At 39.9% G+C, this 25,380-nt stretch overlaps 1 protein-coding gene across 1 annotated transcript in view; it reads left to right on the forward strand.

Moving 5' to 3' along the window:
• Nucleotides 1-25,380, forward strand: part of TENM4 (teneurin transmembrane protein 4) — a 354,979-nt gene that overhangs the window by 140,094 nt on the left and 189,505 nt on the right. Inside the window, exons 5-6 of the mRNA XM_075143906.1 lie at nucleotides 3,806-3,904; nucleotides 5,979-6,214. Of these exons, the coding sequence (XP_075000007.1) occupies nucleotides 3,806-3,904; nucleotides 5,979-6,214 (335 nt within the window). The remainder of the gene's footprint in view (nucleotides 1-3,805; nucleotides 3,905-5,978; nucleotides 6,215-25,380) is intronic.

The raw sequence follows: 25,380 nt of genomic DNA on the forward strand, positions 1-25,380 counted from the left end.
TTTTCTAAACCAGGTTGTGAATTCTTTGGAGAAGAGAATATACTGTTTTAATAGTGCCAAGACATCCTCACATCTGACTGGAGTTTCACAGAACCCACCACCTTACAACTGAGAAGGAATGTCCTCGCTTCTGGATCAATGGAGGAATGTCAGAGATAAAAAGTCTGTGCTGAAAACATCCTGCCCCCATTTGTCCAATTCTGTTGGCAATCAGAGAGGGAGATGCAGAGACAACCCTACCACATCTTAATAAATGCAGGAGTTCATAGACAGAACAATTATCTGGCTAGTCCTGGACTGCTCCTGTTAAATTGTAAATGAGTACATTCTTAAAGACTGTCCTCATTCTCCTCCACAAAATCATTGTGGACGTCATTTAGTGGGCATGGTGGTGTTGGGTTGATGGTTGGACTCGATGATCTTAGAGGTCTTTTCCAACCTTAATGATTCTATGATTCTATGAAAATTTTTCAAAATCTGAAGCAGACTGTTCTTTCTGCAAGTTGGGTTGGACATATTATTGCTGTTAACCAGACTGGATGTTGGAGGTCTACCTGCATGAGGAGATCCTTCTGCATCATTTGATTTCACTTGCATTACAAATCACATTTGTAATTGATCCTCTGTTTAACCATTTTATTAATTAGATAGAAAACAGGTCATTTCGAGACTGATGTTGTGGCTTTTGACACACTGGTTGGAATGGTGTAATTTTGCCCAGTGTCCCTTCAGACCACAAACATATTGGAAAAGAATGTGCAATTTTATGCTAAACAGTAAATGAGCACATTTACAGAGCACGACTGACAGGCTTTTGTTCCTTCACTAAACAACATTAAGAAAATAAAATGTGTTATAATGGTGTCATAATGCAAAGAGGCTGTGCTGCATAGATGATCAGTAAATCCGTGACAAATCTCTACTCTGATAGTCTGCTCTTCCGACATGCAGAGGTCTTCCATTTCCTTCGGTGGGAGTTCTGTAGACATAAAAGACCAGGCTTCAGAGCTGTTTAGCAAACTTGGATGCCCAATTCCACCTCTTCCATGAAGTCGACCTTCCGCACTGCAAAGATTTTTGGAACCAAAAAAAGACCTCCACCTACAGAATAAAATGTCCAATATGTAAAAAAATAAATCCTGGCCAAGAGACATTAATCCAAGAATTAAGGCCTTTGAAGTATAGCAATAGGAGATTATAGTAATCTCATGTCAAAAATGGAATTGTATTTCTGTTGAATATCCATTTTTTTAAATCCCCTATTAGTCAATAGAGAGAGAAAACATGAAGAAAAAGCTACGTCTTTTAAACAGGGATTGTCACAGGCTGTGAAACATGCCTACATTTATAGATTTTAAGCACCCCAGAGTTTGAAGAGGCTTGGTTTTGACTGCCGTGGACTCCAGGCAGTATTCAGAACTGGGAATTTAGGATGGTTTGTCACTGCCTGGAAATTTCCATACTGTAATGCAAAGGCAAGCAGAGATGTGTAGCACAAGTATACAACTGACACAATAAGCATATCCTATATCTGAGAACTTTGTATGTTGCAAGAGGAAGAGCCCCTCCTCTTCTCTCCCTTCTTTTCATTAGTTTCCCTTTACTCCCTTTTCTCTGTTTCTCCTTCTTCCTCTTTCTTTTCCTGTCTGCTCCCTTTTTTGTTGCTTTAAAAGCAATATATTATCAAGGTTGTGATGAGAAGATCTTTGCTCAGCAGTCACTCCTGACAGGTAAGTCAGTTCCCCCCATATTTATTCCTCACTATTCCTTCTTCTGTGGCCTGTTCCTTTACATTTGACCTTGCAGGAGCAAATAAATGCCGACTAGATGGACATTTAGTTGACAAACCAACAGCTTTCGGGAGACTTCCATTCCCAGGAAATTTCATGCGGTAATCATGTAAGGTCGGAGTCTGCCACCACAACTCATAACGAGAAGGGAGAGTGGTTTGTAACTAGGCAGCTGTTCACAGGTAATCTCCAAGGGAGCAGACTCTGTCCAGCCTTCAGGGAGGAGGGCAGTCGTGCGTTAGTCACCTCGGTGACCCAGCGACCTCTCTGTTACAAAGACATACAGCATAAGGTTATATAACCCTCCCCTCTTCTGTTTTAATGACAATCCACAACTGAAATTCATGGAACCAATTTGACGTGGATTTTAACTACTGATGAACTTTTATTGATTGGTGTGTTGCTAGATGCCTTGCCTCTTACCCATTAAATGCTCAGTGCATGCACATACGTTGCTTCTTTTTGCATTGAATTCAACATCCAACATTTCCTGCATTCCCAGGGGATGCAAGGATGGACTGATGTCTCAAGTGCTATGGCACACAGCTCATGCATGTCGATCTACTTTACTCCAAAGCTATGAATAGGATCACTTTACTTTCATTCAGATCAAGGAGTGGATCTGTTCTGTCAAAGCAGCCCAGAGGCCTCCAAAAGCAGTGAGTTGAGCTAAACAAGTGCTGGCATTAGCAGCAGGAAGAGGAGGAAGTAGAAATGAAAATTAAGGTTGAGGACATTTTAGAAGAGACAGTATCAAGGTTTGTATAATGTGACAGGGCTGGTTTCTCTTGGTATAGCACGTTTCCTGAATCCAGTTTCTTTGACAGAGGAGTTCCTGTTTGAGTTCACATCATGTCACTTATATCCTGTAAGCACTTAATCCTGCATAAGTGATAAAGTGTCACAATGCTGTTATGTTCCTTTTGCTAGGTTTGGCCAGGGAATTTATTCACATTCAGGCTTAGATTCAGTTTTGATGCTGAAAACAGACATGGGCAAAATCAAGACTGTGTTTTTGTTTTAAAAAAGATGGGAAGAATGTTCTTTTGCCAGGTCTTGAGAAACAAGCCTGAAGGTGAGAAAGACACAGTCTGTTTCCAGCTGTGCCTCTGACTTAATTCTTTATGTTCCTGCTGTTCTCCTCAAAAAGTACAAAACAGTTTAGCATATATGGGTCAAAATGTGACTCATCAAAGTACATGCCGGGGAGGCCAGATATTGCAAAATACCACTATTGTGTGCAAAGTCAAAAGCAGGCTTTTTCATGTGCAGGCCCTAAGTATCTCGCCTATTGCCTGTATTATCCAGATTACAGTCAATACTCTGGTATTGGAATTTGGGTTACAGCATAACCCTTTTCCAGCTTCTATCTGTTTATCACTGAGACACTTTTATTTGGAACACTCATATTGAGCAAAACCTGCATTTTGAAACTTCTAAATAGCAAGTTATTGTTCCACAAAGGAAAACAAATTAATCAAATTGGTAATTAAAAAGTTCTCAAATGCAAAACTGAAATGTAAGCAAAGGAGTGACAGGTTTTTGCTGGAAATCCATGAGGACGTTAGATGGAACTGTGTTGCCAAGGTATTGGCCACGGTGGGATATAGATACTGTGCTGTGCCTTTTCAGAGTAACAGTAACACAGGTGCAGGAGTATGACAAGGTTACAGCTGTGCTGGACTGAAATCTAGTCTTGGAATCCAGCAGTTCAGCAGGTTTCATGTGTCACTGGCAATAAATAATGTGAAATGAACAAAGACATCAACTTTTTTTTATACATGCACATGGGTGTGTGGCTTATATGTGTGTATATGCATATATATAGTGTATATATAGAGAAGTGGACATTCTTAAAAGCTATATATGTATATGTGTAGCATCTTATACATATAAATATATGGTCCATCATTCTAATTCCATGCACAACTGCACTATAACCATTGTGATTTATAAGATCACACTTCATATATGCATGACTCACTGGCTTCATTCATGTTTCCATATGTATGTAGAAACATAGCAAAGCAGACATTCCTAGAGACATTGCAGGACAACCTCATTGAGATGGACATTCTCACCTCCTCCCGACATGACGGTGCTTACAATGATGGGTATGTGACACTTATGTGGTCTTCCTGTTTACTGTACAGTCATTATGATCCTTGCATGAAAGCATTTGGTCATATCAATGATGTTTAAGGGCAACACCATTGCTGGCCTCTTCCAAGATGGCTTTAAAAAATGAGGTTCTGGGGCTTGGAGCACTGTGTCCTGTACATATTAATGGCAGACTCATTAATATGCTAATGAGCCACAGCATGCCATTCGCTTTTTTCCCCTTGTTGTTTTGAAAGTCATTTGATTAGTAAGAAGTACCTAGAGCAATTTTGAATCCCATATATAAACTAAGATTAATTTAATTTTCATAAAACCATTATTGTGCTGGCAGCCTGATACTTCATTGTTAAACTGATATTTTCCACATACCTTATCTTACAAGTGTCTGCTAGTGCTGTATGTAAGCCAAGCCTTTGATTTTGACTTAACCACCCATTCTGACACCTTTACCTAACTTTTGATCTCTTAACTTTTAAGTTATAAGCAGCTTTTAACTTGGTACTTAGTGACAAAACTGTTGACCTTGTGTTGGCAGTTTCTAATTTGGTAGCCATCATTAACTGAAGATCTAATTGGGTACTTGAACACTGCAGGTACCTCTTTGCTCAGAACAGATACATCTGTGTCTAAATAAATACTTTCCAAAACACAGGATAGTATCTGACTCTTTGTAAAAATGAATGTTTTGATGTAGAGCATTAGTAGAAATAATTAATCTTTCTCTAATGCTCAGCAGTCATGCTTAGAGTACCAATAAAACCATGGCTGTAATACTACAAACACCTATTTTGGAGAATTATGTGTTACTTTTTGCTGCACGGATCAGTGGCTTTTCTGCATGGTGATGTTTCTGCATGTGACATTTCCCCCTGCGACTGCACAAGTGAATTCAAGGGGAAAATAGAGTCACGTCTTCATCTGGTATAATCCACTGGCTCGACTGACTCCCATGGATCCATGCTGATTGCATTTACGCTGCTGCAAGTCTGGCCCCATAAACCATGGCAGAAGGTGCAAACTGCACTGGGGCTGTTTCTCAGTCCTCCCAAGCTGCATTTTTGTTTTACATCAGCATGGTGATAGACGAGTCAGATCAGTTTCCCAAGTTTCATTTCTGAAATTTGAATGCTTTGTACTTCATGACATTCCACCGAAATTAGGTTTTTCATTTAGGATTCCCATGAAGAGAACTCCCACTGGGACATTTCATTTCAGGAACTCATGGACTGCAGTGGGTTTTTTTTGCACTGACTTTCATGAGTCTCACACAAGGTCCTCATAGGCTGGCTCTCAGGCTGCGTTTGTAATAACGGGCAAAATACGGTGCCTCCCAATGTGTCACTGGACAGGAAACGCTGTTGATCTTTGACAGTAATTCACACTTCTTAAAGGTAGGCATCAAACTGAGGTGCTCTGGACTGCTTTCTGGAAGCAGGTGCCTCTCCCCGCTAGCGATACACAGGACGAATTCTGGGCTTTGATGCTTTTAGCCATGCCATTGTCCGACGCTTAAATTTGCTGGGCAGGGACAGTGTGAATATTCCCCTCTGTGACAATTTGGGTGCTATGGAATGGCTTAAGCTGTCTTTCCCCATCTCCATTCACCGATGCCATACAAAAAACGCTCTCATGCAGTGATCAATGAATTGGTAAACGCCCTCCCCTCTTTAATCCGACCCACGCTCCTCTTCAGTCTCCGTAGGGCATTTCTGTGGGAGCGTGAGCAGGCCCCCGGTGCTGCCCGTGCCACCAGTCTGTCGTAGCTGTGCTTGAGGTATTCATCTCAATCTAACACCAGCTCTTCCACAGAGAGAACTCCTGCCCTTGAAGAGTTCTCTGTGGCATTGTTGGCCCTGTGATTTTTTGTTTTGTTTTGTTTTCCTTTACTCTGTGTGACTTGCCTTTGATTTTTATTCTTCTCTTTCGTGCATGCCATCCATGTCCGTAGCCAGCATTGTGTGGAGCTGCTTTCCTCGTCCTGGCAGCCGTCGCCATCCTCCCACCCCACGTCTCCCACGGCTTCGATCTGTGTGAGGAGTCACTTGCTGTTGGTCTTTCTTCCCTCAGGCACTTCCTGTTCAAACCTGGAGGCACTTCTCCCCTTTTTTGTACAACGTCGCCGGGATATCCCTTGACGTCCAGCACTGTGTACTCACCTCCCCCTAGGCCCCTTCCCAGAAGTACCTTCTCTAGGCCTGCCTTTAACCTGAAGAAACCCTATAAGTACTGTAACTGGAAATGCGCTGCTCTGAGTGCCATTGTCATCTCAGTCACGCTGGTGATCCTGCTGGCGTATTTCATAGGTAAGCTTATTTCTGTTTTTTTTCTGCTTTTTTTTCATTTCTTTACAAACCCATAATGCTAATGTTTGGGAACGAGAGGGTCAAGATCGTGGTACAAAGTAATGGGGAAAGAAGGCCTCTGTTGACTCAACTGAGGTTGCAGTGGTATGGTAGGGAGCCTAAGCCAGAAGAGCTTATTAAGACATGAGTCATATGTTGTGCTCCCTTCAATGGCATGGACTGTTTACTTTCTGCAGAGGAAAGTGTACCTTGAGTGAGACAAGCCCACTGGGTTTTCTCAAAGCAGCCCATTAAAACAGGCAGTGAGATCCATGTCCCAATCAGTCGCATCCAGGTCTGTGGGAATTCTCTGCTGTTGACTTTGACGGGAGCAGGGTCAGAACCAAGATCCTGACACACAAAAATGTGGTTTTATTCTATCTTCTGGTGGCACATCCTAGCCATTTAACCAACGATATTGAAGTTTACAGGGTGACTGGGAGGATGGAGAAGGACTGAGTTTAGACTGTGGTCCAACAGGGCCTTTTTTGAGTAGGGGGAGTTGAGGAAACATGCTACTTGGGTGGAGAAGCAGTGGATTTTTCTTGAGCTGTGCATGATCTGAATTTCTTTGGTTTATAAGGGTTGTCAATGTTCATTGCAAAAAAGCATTCTCAGTGTTTGTTGCAAAAGTAATTGAACTGCTAGAAGTGAAAATTGTATTTTTCAGCCTGTAAAGTTGGGGTGTTACCATTACTTTTTCCTCAGTTAGATTTGATATTTGTGTTATAAATGTCTTACAAAGGTCCATTCCTAGACCATTCTATTTTAAACTGTCAGTGGTGCAAACTCTAGTTGTCAGACACTTACAGACGTGATCATAGGTAAAAAAGCCGATTTCTCCTGGCACAAATGAGTCTTTTTGATTTTGCTGTGACTTCCTGTACTCTAATGATCTAGAAAAGGTTGTGGTTAGAATTACAAATCTTAGCCTGGATCGAAAGATTTTTGCTTTCATTTCACATGAGTATAATTAGCACTACCACAAAGGATTGCTTTTACTGTGTTCCTTTTATGTACACTTCTTTAATGACTGATACTTTTCCACTTCTGCCTTGCATCATACTCTGGTCACTTTTATGCCTCCTGTAAGAGGAGCAGGAATGATTAATTAACCAACGTTAAATCAGCAGCAGTTTGATGAAATATGCAGTCAATTTTCATCATTTGCTACGTACATTCGGACTCGCCTTTCTCATTTGTCTGGTATTCTCCTTATGCCCTGAACACGGTTCCTTTGGACATTATCTCAGTGTGTCAGAGGAGTATCATTATAACTCAGAATAGCAGTGCCTGTTAATTCTGACGGAGGAGGTGTGTGCTGTCTGATAGATTGAGAAGAGTTTGGTTTGCCACTCGGTATTCTCCAACTCAAAAACCTTTTTCAGAATTCTGAAAAGATCAGGCTCCCGTTTAAAATCACAGTTAATGTGGTTAAAAGGTAGGTCCATTGAGTGCTCTCCCATCCTTTTTTCCCCATTCAGATGAATTCTGTGGCATTTGCCAGGCTCCACGGATGGCTGGCAAGGTGCCAGAAATGCTGATCAGGTTGAACTGCTGTAATTATGGGTCATAATTACTAATTTCTAAAGGAAATATCAATTATTAAAAATCAAATTCGATGGTTCAGTTCAGCATAAACATATTTAGCAAAGATTTTCTCTACTAGACCCAGTGTTCTAATCAACAAGCAAAAAGGCAGATATTTAATTAGATTTTGATGAAAAATTGTGTTTAATTTCAAGTATAATCAATTATTAATTACTGTAATGAGTGACTCTGGCGGGGTTTACTAATTAACTCATTTAAAAATTATGAATAACCTTTTCATTTGTAATTATTTTCTACATCCTGTCAAGTTGCAGATGAGAATTGTATCACCAAACCCAAAAGAAAAAAAAATGAACCAGGGAGTCAAAATGTTTGTACTTTCATTAAGTTAAGCTGAGACATTTTGCATTCTGATAAAAACTACACAGTTCTTAACAGGAACCTGTTCATTCTTTTAAATAACCTGGTCTGTTTGCAAAACAAACTACTGTTTTTTCCCCCCCCTATATTTGTATAGTTGCATTTTCTTACAGATACCTTTCCGCATTTAAGCAGTATGTTGGTCTTTTCAGTGCCGTGGGGGCTATTTGAGTGGTAAGGTATAACTTAATCACGAATAAGGTCTAATCTATATAAGAGCTCATGAGTGTTGGGAAATTGGCTACTTTCCACCTGCTCTTGTTAGTTAAAACAACCATAGAAATTATCTTTTTAATGACCATTTTCATCCTCCAAAGCAAACTGAGGTCATTGGAAAGACTCCCATTTAAGTGAATGGACTTTGGATCAGGTCCCCTGGCAGTGGCTTGGCATTTACTCTATTTTTTTATACACTGATTGGTTAATCGAAATACTTCAGAGTAATGTCTAGGGCTTCTGGATGCTCTCTTCACAGCATCAGGGACACAGTTGTCTGTTTAGATATTAAAAACTACCCATTGCAGGCCTTACCTACCTGTGCAAGTGTGTGGAGCTAGAGACATCAGGAGATCCACGAGGGACTCTGCTATTGGCAATACTTTTTGTGTGACAGATGCTCAGACACAGCTGTGATGGGCGACCATCTGAGGCAGGCAGAGCTGCATGGAAACAACGAGGCATTGGGTCATTTCTGAAGGTCTTTGCTGAAGCCAGTTCATTTTTTAAATTAAGCTGAAGCACTTGCAAAATCATTTGTTTATGGCTAAAACGCAGAGTTTCCATTATTTTATGAAAGTCTTTATGGTATTTAATAGTCTGAGGTTCATTTATCTTGCTTTTTCAAAGAAGAGGAGAGGAGGCCATGGAAGCCGAACGGCCGGTACCATGTGTCAACACTGTGATCAAGCTGAAGGTTTTACAGGGCTGAGTCACTGGTCTGAAGAGATAATGGCAAACAAAATATAACAGGGTGTATTAAACACCAGAAGCTGGTTTTCATTCGAATTAACCAGCTTTTGATTGACTTGTTGCCACCTTTTCAAATATTCAGAGACACACTATAAGGCAGTGGCGACAATGCACATCAAAGTTTTGCACACACAGAGCTTATGCAAATCTCGTGAGCTTCGCAGAAGCTTGTCTCGTGGGGTGACAACACCAAAGAGAAAAGCAGTGGCAGACCGGGGCTGTAACATTAAAATGGCAGGAACCACTGAAATGAAAGGCCTCTTTAAGCAGCTTGTAACTGACCTGCAAATTTGCTGTTCCAGGAGGTCATGAAGAGACACTGCTTTAAAATTAAATTCCTCATTTTAAGATTGTCCATTCAATTGACTGCTAGACAAGGAAAATTTTCATGGCCTTTGCTGGGATGTGATGGGGTCTGTACGCCATGGAGCTCTGCCTTGGAGGGCTAATTTACAGCGAGATTCTTATGGCAGAGATGATACCATGAGGGATGTTGCCATCCAAATACCTTGCCAGCAGAGTTTCTGTACTTGGTAGATACCAGGCCTGCTAGCATAGCACTGTAAAGAATCTCTGACATTGCTGTACTGCTTGGGAGGAAGATTTCTGAGTTTAGAAACAGAAAAGACCTGTTTGATTGTCCGGATCTCCATGCCCAGCAGCTGTTTGGCTAGATCTGCGGAACAGTTTCTAAATGAATTAGTGATGGAGAATAGTTTCTTTCTTCTGAAACAGAAGGTATTATCCTCTGCCTGATGCAGATTCCAGACTAGATGGAAGTACAATTTGATGTAGTTAGGCACTTGCAATTTTCCTATACTTAAGCATGTGCTGCGGTTGCATTGCATGAACAGCAAGAAAGATGGGCATTTGATTTAGATTAAAGTTAGGGCTGGAAAACATATTATGAAGCCAAAACAGTCATTCATTTGATTGGAGTCAGAGCTCTCTCTACTTTTCAGCTCTGTGTTCGTTTGAACTCCGTACAGATGCAGCTTCACTTAAAGAACAGTGTTGCTTGCTACAGGCAAAATGCTTTGACAGTAAAACTGTGCTAGGACTATGATGTGTTTATAAAGTGTCTTTCTTTTTATTGTCTAAAAATCACCCTGAAAGCTAAATTTAGCTCAGTTTGTCCATGTTTCTTTGATGCTATGTAATAAACCCAATTTAAAGCAGCTCTCCAAAGCTCTTAGCTATCTAACTAGTTAGCTATGGATGTATAGTACACCAATTACCATGGTGTTTACATGCCACTTGAGATCAATAGGAAAAGTTGCTAATGCTTAATTATTAAACTTAAGCTATATCTATTAAGCCTACATTCATACCTTGATATTAAGGTTTTTATTCAAGTTAAAATATAAACCAATTTATTACCCTGCCAACAAGTTTCTTTCATTTTCTGCTTCAATATTTCTTTTCTGATCCCAGATTAAGTTCTATTTTGCTACTGTTGCCATTTGTTCTTTTGATTTACAGGGATCTTTCAATGTTTTCTATTTCCATCTTATCTTAGATAAAATGCAGCAATGGTAGCTAAACAATCTGTTCTAGCAAAGCCTTTACATTATGAAGTCAATATGTCACCTAAAAAGGAGCTTCCAGGTCCTTGCTTGGTTCTTTCACATCTTCACAAAATTACTGCACACAGTTCACTCAGTAACTTTGGGTCTCATTTACTTCATTTTACCCTTGATCTGTAAAACTGTTAGATCCAGTCTGAAAGGTGCTATAGTATTATCAGTAATATATTTTATGTACTATAGGTGTTTGTGAAACATAATATTTCAGGATACTAGTTAAGAGGAACCATCATGACCCAGCACTACCATTTTTATCTTTTATAGTAGAACTTGAATATGTGGGTTTTTTTCTGTTAAAGCTGGCTCTTCTTGTACCAAATGCATGCAAGCATGGTTAGTGCCACTCCCTCACTAAGTCATACAGTTTAAATGACATCTAGCTCTTTCTTTCATACCCAGTGATATTTGGGAAATACGGATCTTACTCTTCTCTTGCACATGCTCCTTTTAAACTGGAGCTACTCCATTTACTTTAGCACTCATTCAAATGCAGTCAGAGTTGATAGCATTGGTCCCAGTGTCTGCAACAGGAGCTGGACCAACCCTGGAAAAGTCTGCATATATATTTATGTATTCCTGATTCTGGAGATTGACCTGACTAAAGACAGAATATACATCAAGACAGAAGTTGACCCTTTGATCCAGTTTTGAATGACCTTCTTGTCTTTTTTGTTGTTGAGCTCCAAATTTTGCCCCTGTAAATTATCTCGGGAAAGCTAAGACATGAAAATACTCCCAGGGCCATAGATGCCATCAATGTGAGCTTCTGGCTGATCATTCAAACGTGCATGTTTTCAGACGAGTTGCAGGAATCTTTTTGCATTGTTTGTTCCGTAGCAGAGAGATGGGGAGTTCGCAGGGCTTTGTGTTAGCCTCAATCACACTTCACTCTTGTTAAGGAACAAGTGAGGGCAGCTGCTATGTGCCAAGTTTACAAGAGGCTGGTTGAGTAGCACTGAGCTCAGGAAAGCTGCCTTCGGGAATCTGGCAAAAGAAACTTTCCCTGGTCAGATCCACAAGGAATTAGTGAATTACTCAAATGTTTCAGCCACAGTCACTTTACTGACATTTCCCCTTCTTCTTCTCTACGTGCATGCACACACATTGTTGTATAAAACACAGATAGATTCCCAAAGTACAGCTCAGTATAGCTACATTAAGGAATGTTCTGTATACATTTTGCCTGACATAACCAGGAAAAGGCATTTGGTTTTTAGCGCTGTACCTGTACACAAGACAGTAATTGTCAGGGAGATGAGAAAGACACAAAATTAAAACCAAGACGAGCTGTATTTGGTCTTATATCTCCCCCTGTTTTGTTGTCTTTCGTTGCAGCTTTAGGTTCATGGTGGTATGAGAGATCTTATTTTCCATCATCTGCAAAGTCAGGAAGAGCTGTTTGTATTATCAGAATATTGTGTGCATCTCTTTTTTGATTTGGATTTTGCATTGTATGTTTGGATAGTAGCTACTGTTAGCTTTATAGTTTAGATTAAAGGAAGTACAAGTGATTTAACCGCAGCTTTAAAATAAAGGTGGTAAAGGTACAAGATCCCACTTTAAAGCTATTCTTGTGAAAATCAATTCATTAAGGTGGGTATTAAAAAACTCACCATAGAAACTCCATTAAAGAACATTCACTGTTTCGACCTAAATAAGATCCGTAACCTGACATTGGAAGTGTTGGGATAGAAGAAATATATGGTGATGTATACACTATTGTCGTGGTTTAACCTGGCAGCAGCCAAATACCACACAGCCGCTCGCTCACCCCCCCGCCGGGATGGATGGGGAAGAGAATCAGAAGGGTAAATGTGAGAAAAACTCGTGGGTTGAGATAAAGACAGTTTAATAGGGAAAGCAAAAGCCACGCACAAGCAAAGCAAAACAAGGAATTCATTCACCACTTCCCATCGGCAGGCAGGTGTTCAGCCATCGCCAGGAAAGCAGGGCTCCATCACGCGTAACGGTTACTTGGGAAGGAAGACACACGCCATCACTCCGAACGCCCCCCCTCCTTCTTCTTCCCCCAGCCTTATATGCTGAGCATGATGTCATTTGGTATGGAATAGCCCATTGGCCAGCTGGGCCAGCCGTCCTGGCCACGCTCCCTCCCAGCCCCCTGCACATCTGGCAGGGCATGGGAAGATGAAAAGTCCTTGACTAGCGTAAACAATACCTAGCAACAACCAAAACATCAGTGTGTCATCAACATTATTCTCACACTACATCCAAAACACAGCACTATACCAGTTAATAGGAAGAAAATCAACTCCATCCCAGCCAAAACCAGGACAACTATTGAAAGAGGGACACTGCCAGAAAATATTGCTGGAAAAGGATAGTAGAAGATAATACAAACCCGCTAATTTTGTTAGAGTGTGGGCAAACTGGGAAGTATTAAAATTTAGGTATTTCAGTTGACGGCAACGTGTTCTGAAACTCAGTAGCAACATTTCTGCTTTGCAAAGCGGTTAACACTTATTCAGAGTCTACACTGATAAAGAGCTTGTTCAAGTACTGCATCTTTTAGGAACTAATTCAGTGTTTATTGGAAGCAAGAAGTAGGAAGATTCCCATAATTTTCATTTAAAACTTTGCCTTAATTTTCAATGTTAAAAGCCATAAACACTATCAGATCATGTAGGCTGAACTCTCAGGACATTGAAGGCTAGTAAAATCCAGCTACTTGCTCTACCATTTTTACTTAGGTAAGTCACATACCTACTTCAGTTCACTTTTTCCCAACTTACACATGTAAGGATCTCTTGGCTATGGAAATTACATTAGGATTTTGTTATACAGCATCTTCTTGTGCTTACTCCTTACGTCATTTTCACTCTCTGCTTTTTGGAAGCCAATGTCACATTTCATGGATACAACTTGTGATCCATTATCCTAAGTGTATAGGCTGGCCTTTGACACATTTTGTTTGAACCTTAAGCTTGTTTTGTTTGAATCACTCAAAATTAGTAGCTGTCCAGCTCTTCTATTTATCTGTTCCGTCCTCATCATTGTATTTGTCACTTGAATAGTCTTTGAGTCATCTGCAGGTTTAGTCATCCATGATTTTATATTTACTTATGTAGCATTGATGTAATTGTTGGATAATTTCAGGCCGACTATCAATTGTTGAATTTCACTGGAAATTTTAACATTTGATGGTTATTCACCAGCGGTAATGATTTTAAGGTCTTTCAGTTAGTTTTTAAGCACATGTATACATTGCTTTTTACCATTGGAAAGTCCTTGTTTCTTTAATCAAAGGTCATACCAAATTAAATCAAATGTCTTACTAAACTGTAATCTTGTCAAAAAATGAGTGACTGTTTGTTTCTTAAGATCTATTTTTCAGAAAAGCAATATGGTTGGCCTGAGTTACCATACATTTATTTTCTTCGTCAGTTGAATTCTGTGTTATGTTTTCCATTATTTTGTCTGTAATAGATGTCAGGCTACCCGATCTAAGTGACTTGCATCCTCTTCTTTTCCGTTCTTAAATATTTGTACAGCATTAACCTTGTTCTAATCTCTTGGTAGCTGGTTCAGTATTAATCAGTGAGTCAAATTCCTCTTCTGCTAGCTCATCTCATTTACTGGGTACAAGTTAAATGAGCCTGCAGATTTAAAAATGTTTGTCCTTGAATAGATGTAGTTTAATATAATTCTTGGTTATTAATGGACTGGAAAAAAACTTATTTCCTGTGAAATAATTGCATTATCCTAGTTATTCTCAAAAACCAGAACAAAAATTCTTACTGAACACTTTAGCCTTTACTATAAGATTATTAACAATTTCCCCATCTCCATCAAGTAAATAGCTATATTGTAGCTCAGTTTGCTAGGTTTCAATACACTTAAAAAAATGTTCTATTGTTCTTTGTTTTTCTCAAGCCATGTATTTTTTCCTTCATGTCCTCAGCTTCCTTTATCAATTCTCCGCATGCTCTTAGATTTATATAGATTGCTCTCCGTTTCCCTATTATTCTGGGGTTTTATATATTACTTTTTTAAAATTTCTGCTTATTGTTTTATTTTGACACTGAATGAAGAGGTCCTTTTGTCAAAGTCTGATCCTCTTTCATCATTGTGGGATCCCTGGAAGAATGACTTCCATTTAGAAGGAGACCACCAATATGACTGATTCTTTAACAGGTCGAAAGCAGGTGGAGGCTGTATATCCGGAGGGCTCCATCTGATCGTGGAATTTGCATCAGTGCGCCACGAAACCACACATCAGTCACATAACATCACAATTAGCCCTTCAGATGCCTGATCCTTTCTTAAATTTGAGAATCTTTAATACAAGGAGGGATGAGTTTAATTCCATCTCTTTTTATTAAATGGTAAGATACGGGCTCTCAGCTTTTATAAGCTTTTATCAGTTACTTTTAGTGAATTTTTGTAGTTGCTATAAGCCCCCAGAAAAGAAAATAACAGCATGCTGACACCGAAAGTGCTGGCCTTGCCTTTATGAAAGTGGCACAGATGTGCTGCTATAATCTTCATTTCACGGCTTAGATTGACCTTTGCACACAGACACTGAAAAGGAATAAATTTTACAGATCTTAATATCTACTGGAAGGAGTTCTTTTCGAGTCCATGTTTTTATTTCATACTAATTAGTGTGAATAGCATAATTTAATTGCAGTTAAATGGAGACAAAGAAATGTTTCCCGTAATGGGCTTTCTTTCAGTGTTTTTAAATACCATACATTTTTGTGTGTAACTAGTCATAAGACTAAGCTCAGTTATGGATGTACTGAGAGTGAAAAATATTTCTCAGTTATAGTGTAGTGTTTTCTCCCGTCCTTTTCTAACATAAATTAGAAGATGGCTTCAAAGCCTGATTTGCAGCCAGGTCATACATTTCTATTGGATATGTGCAGTGATGCATTCTCTAAGGTTTTTTACCTGTAGTTAAAGTTGAGCTATGTGGTAGATATACATCTTTATAGTGTTAAGTGAAGTGTTGTCGTTAAGTATACTACCTAGGTAACATACTAGATGACCTGTAAAATAAAGAACACAAAGTCCAATCCACTCTTGCCCTCTGTGACAAGATTTCAACACCACTGTTTATGCTGAAACTTAAAAGCTCCAAAAGGACCACTTATGCAATTCACTGTGAGATATCAGAATCTGATGCTCAATAAATAGATAGTTAGGGGTTGTTGAATCTCTGTGTTTAAGTGAAAAACTAATAAACTCTTCCACCAACACCAGCTTTTCCTATCTTTCTCTTTATTTGATTTTATCATACTTTAACTTCCAAGCCTGTCCTTATTGCAGTCAGAAGCTTTTGCCTAGAAGGATGATGAGAATAGCATATGTTAGCTGTTTTCAAATATGGTAGCACATAACACAGCAGCAACATCACACCTTGCTTGCCTAGTACAACTGTAGCATCACTTCATTATGCAAAGAAACTCTTTAAAAAGCAAAGCAGAACAAGGCAGTTAGCAGAGATGATGGCTATGCTTACACTAAGTATTTCAAAAGAAACTCTAATTGGACTATCAGTGGAGCAGAATCTCATTTAATTATGGCAGAAACGATAATGAAATCAAGCATCAAAAGGGCTTCCTGAGGCTTTTGGTGAAAAAAAATCCCACAATCTAAGCAGAATGATATTCCAAACAGTATCCACCAATCCAAGTGGTCAGTAATAGTTTATTTATATTAGTGTACCTTCTCTAGTCAAACTGGATCATGGGTGACTCCAGGTTGTGAAACATGTATGTGGGACCATTCTGGGCATCCAACTGGTCCAGAATGGGTACATTTCTATGCTGTTAAACTCTTATGGATGGTCACACCCAAAATACCTATTGAGAATGATCTCTGGTCCTTGCTAGCTGAACTGTGTACAGGAATTCGGAAGGTATTGGCTGATCAAAGCCAAAATCATGGCGGAGTCCCTTCTAACAAATAAATGGTGTAGACTATCAAGTTCCACTGCTTAGTACTGTTTAATTCAGTACTAAAAATGTAGTCTTTGGGGATGAAGGGACAAGGCAGTGTACTATGTCCCTGAGCAAACACTTTGATACATTCGTATTTAACGATGAAAGAAAATTATCATGGCCTAAATAATCACAAGTGAAGGTACCCTAAACAGACTTGTGAGAGTAGGGGTCTGAATCCCTGCTGCCAATGTAGTCATTCACTTATGCAAAACTTTGCAGTTGGATCTAGTGTTATTTTATATTCATATTGCAGAAGCGTGGAGGTAATGGAGAATTATGACACCTCTTTTCTATTAGGAAGAACAAACACTAGTGTGTGCTTTATCATATCCCTGATCCACACAGAGCCAGCTGCCACAAAACTAGAAAATCTGAGTTCACACACGCTATTTAGAGTGTGGCAGCAAAATTGTCTGCACTGAGTGTATTCCTTCCCTTTCCAACCCCCACCTACCGCTACCAACCGGGCTGCACATATGGCATCCCTAGAAAGCAATTGAACGTGCTACAATGCTGGAGTTGCCAGGGTTGAGTGGCAATTTCTGTGCAATTGTTCTGCTCAGCATTGGGCCAGTGGAAAAAAAATAGCCTGTGATGAGGGAATTAAAGGCTATTACAGAGTACATATGCATACAGGGGCTGATCTAAAATCACACAAGCAATCTTAATTCTGTTCTTTGCTCACTTTTGAGTGCTTGACTTGGCGAACTTTGAGTTTCTTTAGCAAATGCTTTTTTTAGGTGTAATTAAATATAAAGATGGCTGTGGGCCTTTTAAGAGAACGCTGTGAGTTGCACTTGCCAGCACTTGCCTTAATCTATGTGCTGGATTTAGTTCTAAGTCCAAGGGAACAAATCATCAGGTTGTGTTAAGTTTCGTTGTTGAGAGCGCTTTTCACACTGATCTGAACCATTCACTTAGATTTATAGTACCTGAAAGTACTGTGCTGGATTTTGCCCATGGTCTCTGGACAGAAAAAAATTTCTAGTGTCATTAATTGTGCTGTGTCACCCACTTTATCAGCTTTCCCAGACTGTACATTTGTATCCATTTGCCAAGCTTTTGTACAGGAAAAAAAAAAAGGAATTTTTCCCTCTCCAAATGAACTGTTGAAACAATCTGCTTGTTTTTCAAGTTTATGTAAAGAAAAATTAGAAAATAAATTAAAACATTCTTAGCCTGCTTTAAACATACCCATGCATTTGTCGTCCAAAGCAGTTAAACAATGAGATGCTCTTGAATACATGTGCAGGTTAATTTTTTCAGGTCTCTTCAAAAAGTCACCAAGCCAATAGGATTCTGCTTTAGAGGTCAGTTTTGACGATGCTGATGAGCACTCTGGCCCTGATCTACAAAATGTGTAAATTGGTACTGAATTTGAAGCACCTCCATCATGCTCTTGAAGTCGCTAGATATACTCAGGCTAAGTAAAACTCAAGTTAACCTATGCTTTGGACATCAAGGGATTCAGAGATTGTCATTTTGTTAATTTTTCTTATATCAACTAGCACAGCCCAACTGGGGCTCTGGTGCTATTAGAACGTACATGGTGACTAACAACACTAATGCAGTTTTCAGCTGATTTTAGGATTAAATCACAAGCAGCACTCTCAAATCATTTACTTGTCTTTATAATAAAATCATGTTCGTGTTCAGAAGGATAGATGAGCAGACAGCCATCTGAGAGATCAGCTCACGCATCAAATTCTACAACAACATTTAGATCTTAACCCTTAAACTGGGATACTAGATTTAAACTCTGATCCCACCTCTGTTGTGCTGGGGTGATAGAAGACGACAGGTATTGTTTGTGACTTTTAAACAGCAAACTGTATTTTTTAGACTTTAAGCAACCTATATTAATTTGGGAAAGCAGGTTTTCTGACAATATCTGGTAGAGGTAATAAGGAAGGAAGCATGTGAGAGGTTGTTGATTTACCTATGTAAATTACACCCTTTTTAATTAGGGTCTCACATTTTATATGTGTGTAATGAAGCGGCATTTGTAAAATTACACTGTCCACAACAGGCTAGCCCAGAATTTTCGTAATTGCAAAGCAAGGTAGGAGGTCCTCTGGTAGGGCTGCCTGTCCTCATTTCTCTAATTGAACTGAGTACCCCAATGGGAAACCCATTATTTCTAATATTATATACACAAATTAAAACTCCATTTAGAGGTACAGTGGGACCATCTTATAATTGACTTTGATCTTGAAGAAATATCTCAGTAATATTTATAGTAATATGGTCTCTGCCAGAAAGGGTATCTAGAAGGGAAAATATTATTTTACTGAGAAAGACCTGAGCATATTTAAGTCAAAATTTACTAGAGCTGTGGGGGCTGAAATAAGTTTCTTCAGTGCAGTAAGCTGCCTAATAGCAGCAAAGTGTTGTTGAGGTCCATCTTTCAGCTTTCTATTCTACTTTCACAATGGTGTAGATGATGAAGGAAGTTACAGATTGTATTTAAGCAGACAGCTCCTTGGATAAACCACACCACTTTTATGTTTATTTTTACTATAGGTTGACACTTAAAAAAATCCTCCTAAAAATACCCATAAAAAATATTTAAATATACCCATTTCAAACTGCATTTTCCCTTTCCTGCAGGAAATTACAAGCATCCAGAAAGCTACTATAGCACTGGAGGGGCCAGTGATCATCTATTAGTGGTTTGAATGGACAGGCAATCACTTGAAAGTCTTTGATCCCCAGGGGTAATTAGGAAGACATTGAATAGGAAGTGCTGACTCTTTGCATTGAACAAACACTGAGTTTAACTGCTTCATTTTATAACATGTCTTTCTAGTCACTTCCTTGAAGGTTTCAAAGAGATGTGATGCTTCAGCTGGAAGCTTCTTTTCTTCCCTATTAAGAGCAATTGGGAACTAAATTAAAATATAAAGTGTTCTCCTAAGAAGGAACTAATACTATTTGGTAGACCATCTGCTTCTATCTTGGAAATCTTTGATGCAGCTCTTCAGTCAGGAGGGGTCAAAGAATAACTGGTTTGTGTCAAATCCAAGCAAGTAATGCATTTGCAGCCAGGATTTTAAGTGATTACCACAATGCTTTGTTTTCCTGAGAGGCAGCTCCTGTTCTGATGGCAAAATTTTAAGAGGTAGGAAGCTCTCCATCATTTGAATTCCTCCTTTGCACATGGTGATTCTGATCGAGGGAAGGAGGAAACCTGAATTACCTCTGAAAGAACCTCTTCTGGTACCTGCATAGTTTGAGCTCTGAATGTGGAGGAATGGTCAGGCAGCAGGCAGGGTCCCAGGTATTACTGGATGTATCCCATTGCATGTGTCTATACTGAGCTGGCTATGAAAGCACCTACCTTTTACTTTAGGACATTTGAGGTCCTAAAAAAACCCCACAAACACAATACAGCTAGCTCTCTGTTTTATCATCTAAATCCTTCATCCTAATCCCTTCACCCAGGGATGGCTGGATATGGATTCTCCAGTTCTCAGCATGAAGAACTCGCAGCCCAGCCCAGCCCAGCAGAGTGTCTTTATTCCCAGTCTGTGAAGAAGGCTTGTAAACCCTTTTTTCTCATTGAAGGTAGATCACTGAGCGGTCAGGAAGGGGGCCAGATGGGGAATTTCAAATAGTGAGCATTACCCTAAATGTCCCTCCTTGTGCCTTTTTTTATTTTTGTTAACTATTGTCTTGTGTCAAATAAATCAACAGGCCAGGAAGCAGAGCCATGGGACCTCCCAGCCACAGGCTGAGTCTTCGCTTAAACAACATGTAATCAAGCTGCCTTTTGGGCTCCGTTCCTCTGTGACCTATTAATTTTGCATTTCTAACTGCACAGCAGCCCCGATCCGGCTGGGTTGTGGAGAGCGCTGTGTGCAGGGTTCTCTGTTCTTACATGGCTGCAGTCCTGTCCTGGTGTGCAAGCTCACATTCATTCGGGAAGAGGATGATTTCTGAAGTCAGGTTTTCCATTCCTTGAGTAAGAGCTTTAAGCCATGGAAGGAAAGCATTTACACATAGGAAATAATTTCAGATGCTAGAAATGACACAGCACGTTGTTCAGTTTTTGGTCGCAAGGTAACTGCCGAAGTCCATGCAAGAACTGGCCTTGCAGGATTCCCTCTCTCCTTGCCCCACCATCGCCGGCTCAGTGACACGGGTATGTATGTGTAAATGGTGTGAATTCATGATATTACAAACCATCGGGATCTTTAGTCAGGATTCTAGATTTCAATTCCAGACCCGAGAACCTATTAGGTCCTTGGGTATTAAATAACTGCAACACTCAAAATGTCCCATGCCCTTGGATGAACAACAGCTTGGATCTGTCTGGTCCAGGACTTGACCTTACAAACAAGGAGAGCGGGTACAATACACTGCATCCAGGCTTGCTGCTTCTACCCTCTTCCAACACCAGTAGGGCCATAGAACCACTTCAGTCCTCGACTCTTGCTGTGTTGGTATGTTCTGCCATGCTGGGACACAGGAGCCTTGCCCAGCACTGAAATGGAACAGTGGTGTAAGAGAAAAACAAACCTGTTGATTTCTTTCTTTAATGTTTGTTTTACTGTTTCTATTCTCCTTAATCTTGCGTGCCTCTTCCTTGATTTATTGAAGATTGACAAACCGGTGATTATTTCATGCTGAAAGGCTCCTTTTTATAACATTGAATGTCACAAAAAATATGATTAATTCTGCAACAGTCAATTCTCCCACTTCTACAGAAATCATATAATTTCAGTGTAGAGAGACAGTTATCCAGATAATTACAGTCAAGTTTATTCTGGAGACAGGAGTGAAAGCAATACATTTACTTGAGTCAAAATTAGCCCTGAGTAATTCAGTGGTGGAATTCAGCTTTTTTTCAATTAGGAGAAAAAGCAAAACTCAGGTCTCACTTTAGAGATTGTGTTATTATAAGTCTGATTGTCAAACCTGAAGGTTAAAGAGGAATATGTTACCATCACATACCTTACACTTGATTCCACAAAAAGAGGGGAGAGCAAAGAAACAAGCTATATAAATGTCTTCTCAACCGCTGCCTGAGCTCCAGCTGTTTTTCGTATTCCAAGTCCCTTTTACTTTTTTTCTTAGCTTTCCTTTGTTTTTTCCTAACCTCCTCCTTTTTCTCAGTTTCTCTCATTCTGTATTTTTCTCACCTTCCTCCCCTTTCTTTCTCATTTTTATTCTTGTTCGTTAAGGCATCGGTGCCTTTCAGCTATTCCTTCTCACATTGTCTTTTCCCATTCTCTCCTTTGCCCTGTGCCGCACTGGGGGGCTTTGGAAAAGTGTTCTCCCTACCAGGAGTGGTCCTTTGGCTTGTGTTGGCTTTGGCTTTGCTGTCACCAGTGCAGTGAGGTGCTTGTAGGAACCAGTGGAGCCAAACTCTTCTCCAGATCGAGCCCAGTGTTAGTACAGCTGAGCTGAGGGGTGGAGCGGCTGTGCAGAAAAGCCTGGCTTTTCCAAAGCTTGTGCTCTCCCCTGTGTTATTTATGCAAAATATACTGACATCCTTAGATAAATATGGATCCAAAATATGGAGCATTGTTAGTCTGAAGAGACTGACCAGGTTTTTCAAATGAGAAGCCTGAAAGACTTTCTGTCTTGCCTGCATGCCGTTTACTCTCTGCACTTGCTGTAAATCCAGGCTGTGCACCACGCTCATGGTGGTGATGATTAACTTGTTGGTTGCATTGAGCTTCCATTCTGAGAAACTCTTTTTTCATTGTTCAGGGCAAAATCAGTTGTTAACTGTAAAAAGGTTGTTATTTTATTTGTTCCTTAGCTTCTCTAGGAGCTTCGCCTGGGTGAGGAATCACCAGACCAGCAGCAGTACCTGCAGGACTTAGCTCTGAGAGGACAGGCGAGAAGGCAGCAGCAGAGCCCGTGAGCCGCTGTGAGAACCCATTTAACAAACGCTATCGAAGCAGCTGGTGGCTTCAGCCGTAGCCTTAATTTCAAACATCATAATTGATTGGTTTGGTTATTTATTACACTTAGCTTGCTGCTTTGGGCAAAGCAACAAGCTAATAAAAGGCCAGCAGTGTGTTTTTCAATTTTTTGCTGACTGGTGTGATTTCTGGGGGTCTCATATGCTTCAGTAAGCATGTCTTATCTTTTCTTCTCCCTGTGATCTATCACAATCATCTGCCTCTCTCTGCTAACTCCTTCGCTCCATCAACCTGTCCCAAGAGATGTCCATTTTGTTGACCATGTGAATTATTATCTTTCTTTGTCCTTTTTCATCCTAAATGCTGTACCAGTTTCTTTGTTCTCTACTCCGCTGAGTAAGTTGTTTTGACTTTAGTGTTTTGCTGTGTCATAAGCAAGTGGCAATAACACAAAGAAACCCAAAAGCCTGGGTGTCTTCAAAACAAACTTGGAAACAATGTTCCTCTTTATTTGGCTTAACAGCACCAGCTAATGTTGCTTATGGCCTCCACAAACAGCTATAGAGTAGTAGTGATGCAATACAGAAAGAGCTAATGTGTTAAAACCTAAAGAATCATGATCCTGAATACTTCGTTCCACCAATATGAACTTTGATTTATTTGGGTGGTTAAATAGCTCAGCTGATGCTAAACTGTTTTCAAATTTGCTTTGCTAAAGTGAATCTGAGTCCAGCAAATGAATAGCCACATCACACTGCTGTGGTTGAAGTGCTGAACTCAGCAAAGTAAACAAACCCTGAAAGAACCGGAGTTTGGCTTCCTTCTTTTCCTCGCCAAGAAGAAGGCCAGAGGTGACTTAGGACTGAGGATAAGGTGGCTTCTTCTGCCACAGAAAATTCTATTACCCACTCAGCAAGTTTCAGGGCACTTTTTGCTAGCACTTAGCTACAGTTAAAAGGTTGTGCAAGTCAAAGATTTGATGTCAAAACATGAGCATAATGGTCCAGAGGCTCCAGATGCCTTTATATCATCTAAGTTGATGGTGCTTAAACAGCCCAGAGAGGACGCATGCAGGGTTTCCCCTAAGTATTTTTTCTGTTTCAAGAGAAGGCAGACAAAAGAGTTTTATTAGCCATGGGAAATATAACCAAAGTTTCTTCAAAGAGCATGTCATGAGGCTTCCTAGGCAGTGAAAGCTACATGGTATTTTACAAAAGGGTACACTTTAATGATTGTTAATTGCAGCGTGCTCTTTGTGAGCCACATCTCACATCTAGCTGAGCAGAGAAAAAAAAAAAGCCAGAGAAAATGTCAACAGTGGGTTCAATTGACCTGGAGACTGAGAACATCAGGAATCTCAAACTATTTTTACAGCTTCACTTTGCTTTTAGGAACATTAACACTTCAAAGTATATGATTGTGCCTCTCATCCATGGTTCCAGGGTTTTTCCCTGATTGTGATCTTTCCCCCCGCCCCCCTCCAAGAACTTGCCAATCAGACACTGTTGGTATTTGGAAGATAGTAATGATAAACACTTAATCAGGTGATTTCCTAATAACATACCTGCTGCCAGAGTGTGTTTCCAAAGTACATCAAACTCTTTGCTCTGGTTTCAGGAAGGCTTTTGTGGCTATTACCTGCCTGCAACAGAAATTGCATGATGTCTGTTTGCCTTATGGGTGGAATATTATAGACTTTTTTTTGTGCTTAGAAACATCAGATCAGAAACCCTAAATAGTGCACTAGCTCCAAGCTTTTGTGCTCCGTGTTCTGAATTCTTTTTAAGTCACTTAGTAATCAAAATGCTTTTGAAATAATTCTCTGTGTTTCTCAGATTTTTGCACTTTTGTATGCATGGTGTGCATACATCTAATTCTGGTGGGTCATCACTGGAGACCTTCTTACAGCCTTTCAGTACTTAAAGGGTGCTTACAAGAAAGATGGAGAGAGACTTTTTACCAGAGCCTGTAGTGACAGGACAAGGGGTAACGGTTTTAAACAAAAAGAGGATAGATTCAGATAAGATATAAGGAAAAAATTCTTTACTATGAGGGTGGTGAGACACTGGAACAGGTTACCCAGAGAAGTTGTCAATGCCGCATCCCTGGAAGTGTTCAAGGCCAGGTTGGATGAGTCTTTGAGCAACCTGATCTAGTGGAAGGTGTCCCTGCCCATGGCAGGGGGTTTGGACTAGATGACCTTTAAAGGTCCCTTCCAACCTAAACCATTCTATGATTTTATGATCTATGTGATGATGGGATCAATGTACACAAGAAGCTTTTTACTTTAGACAAATCTATTAACCAAAGACAAAAGTTAACATATTAATGCAGGTCTTTTATATCTGTGTGATAACACAGACAGTATCTATGTTACAGATAATTCTGTCTTATTTTCCTATGTTGGGACATTGTAAGACACTTCGAAAACGTTTAGGAATGAATGGTGACATGAAACAGTTGATTCACTTGTTCAAGGGGACACATAACGTGCAGAAAAACCATAGCACTTCCAGCCTACCAGTTCTATCCTTAGATTGAAGCAAGATTTTCTCCTCATTAGATATTTCCTCTCAGGTGTTTTTAAATGCATTTTGCATGCCTGGAAGAAATGTTCATAGCCTTCCCACTACACCCACAATAATGCTGACTTATTCACTTTTATTTTCTTGCTGTAAATAATGATCTACAAGCAACAAATTCCTGCAAAGGAGAGGAGGGAAAACAATGTCCCTTTGGGGAAACAATGGTTTCAG

This window comes from Calonectris borealis, chromosome 1 (assembly GCF_964195595.1).
Source record: "Calonectris borealis chromosome 1, bCalBor7.hap1.2, whole genome shotgun sequence".
Taxonomy (NCBI): Eukaryota; Metazoa; Chordata; class Aves; order Procellariiformes; family Procellariidae; genus Calonectris; species Calonectris borealis.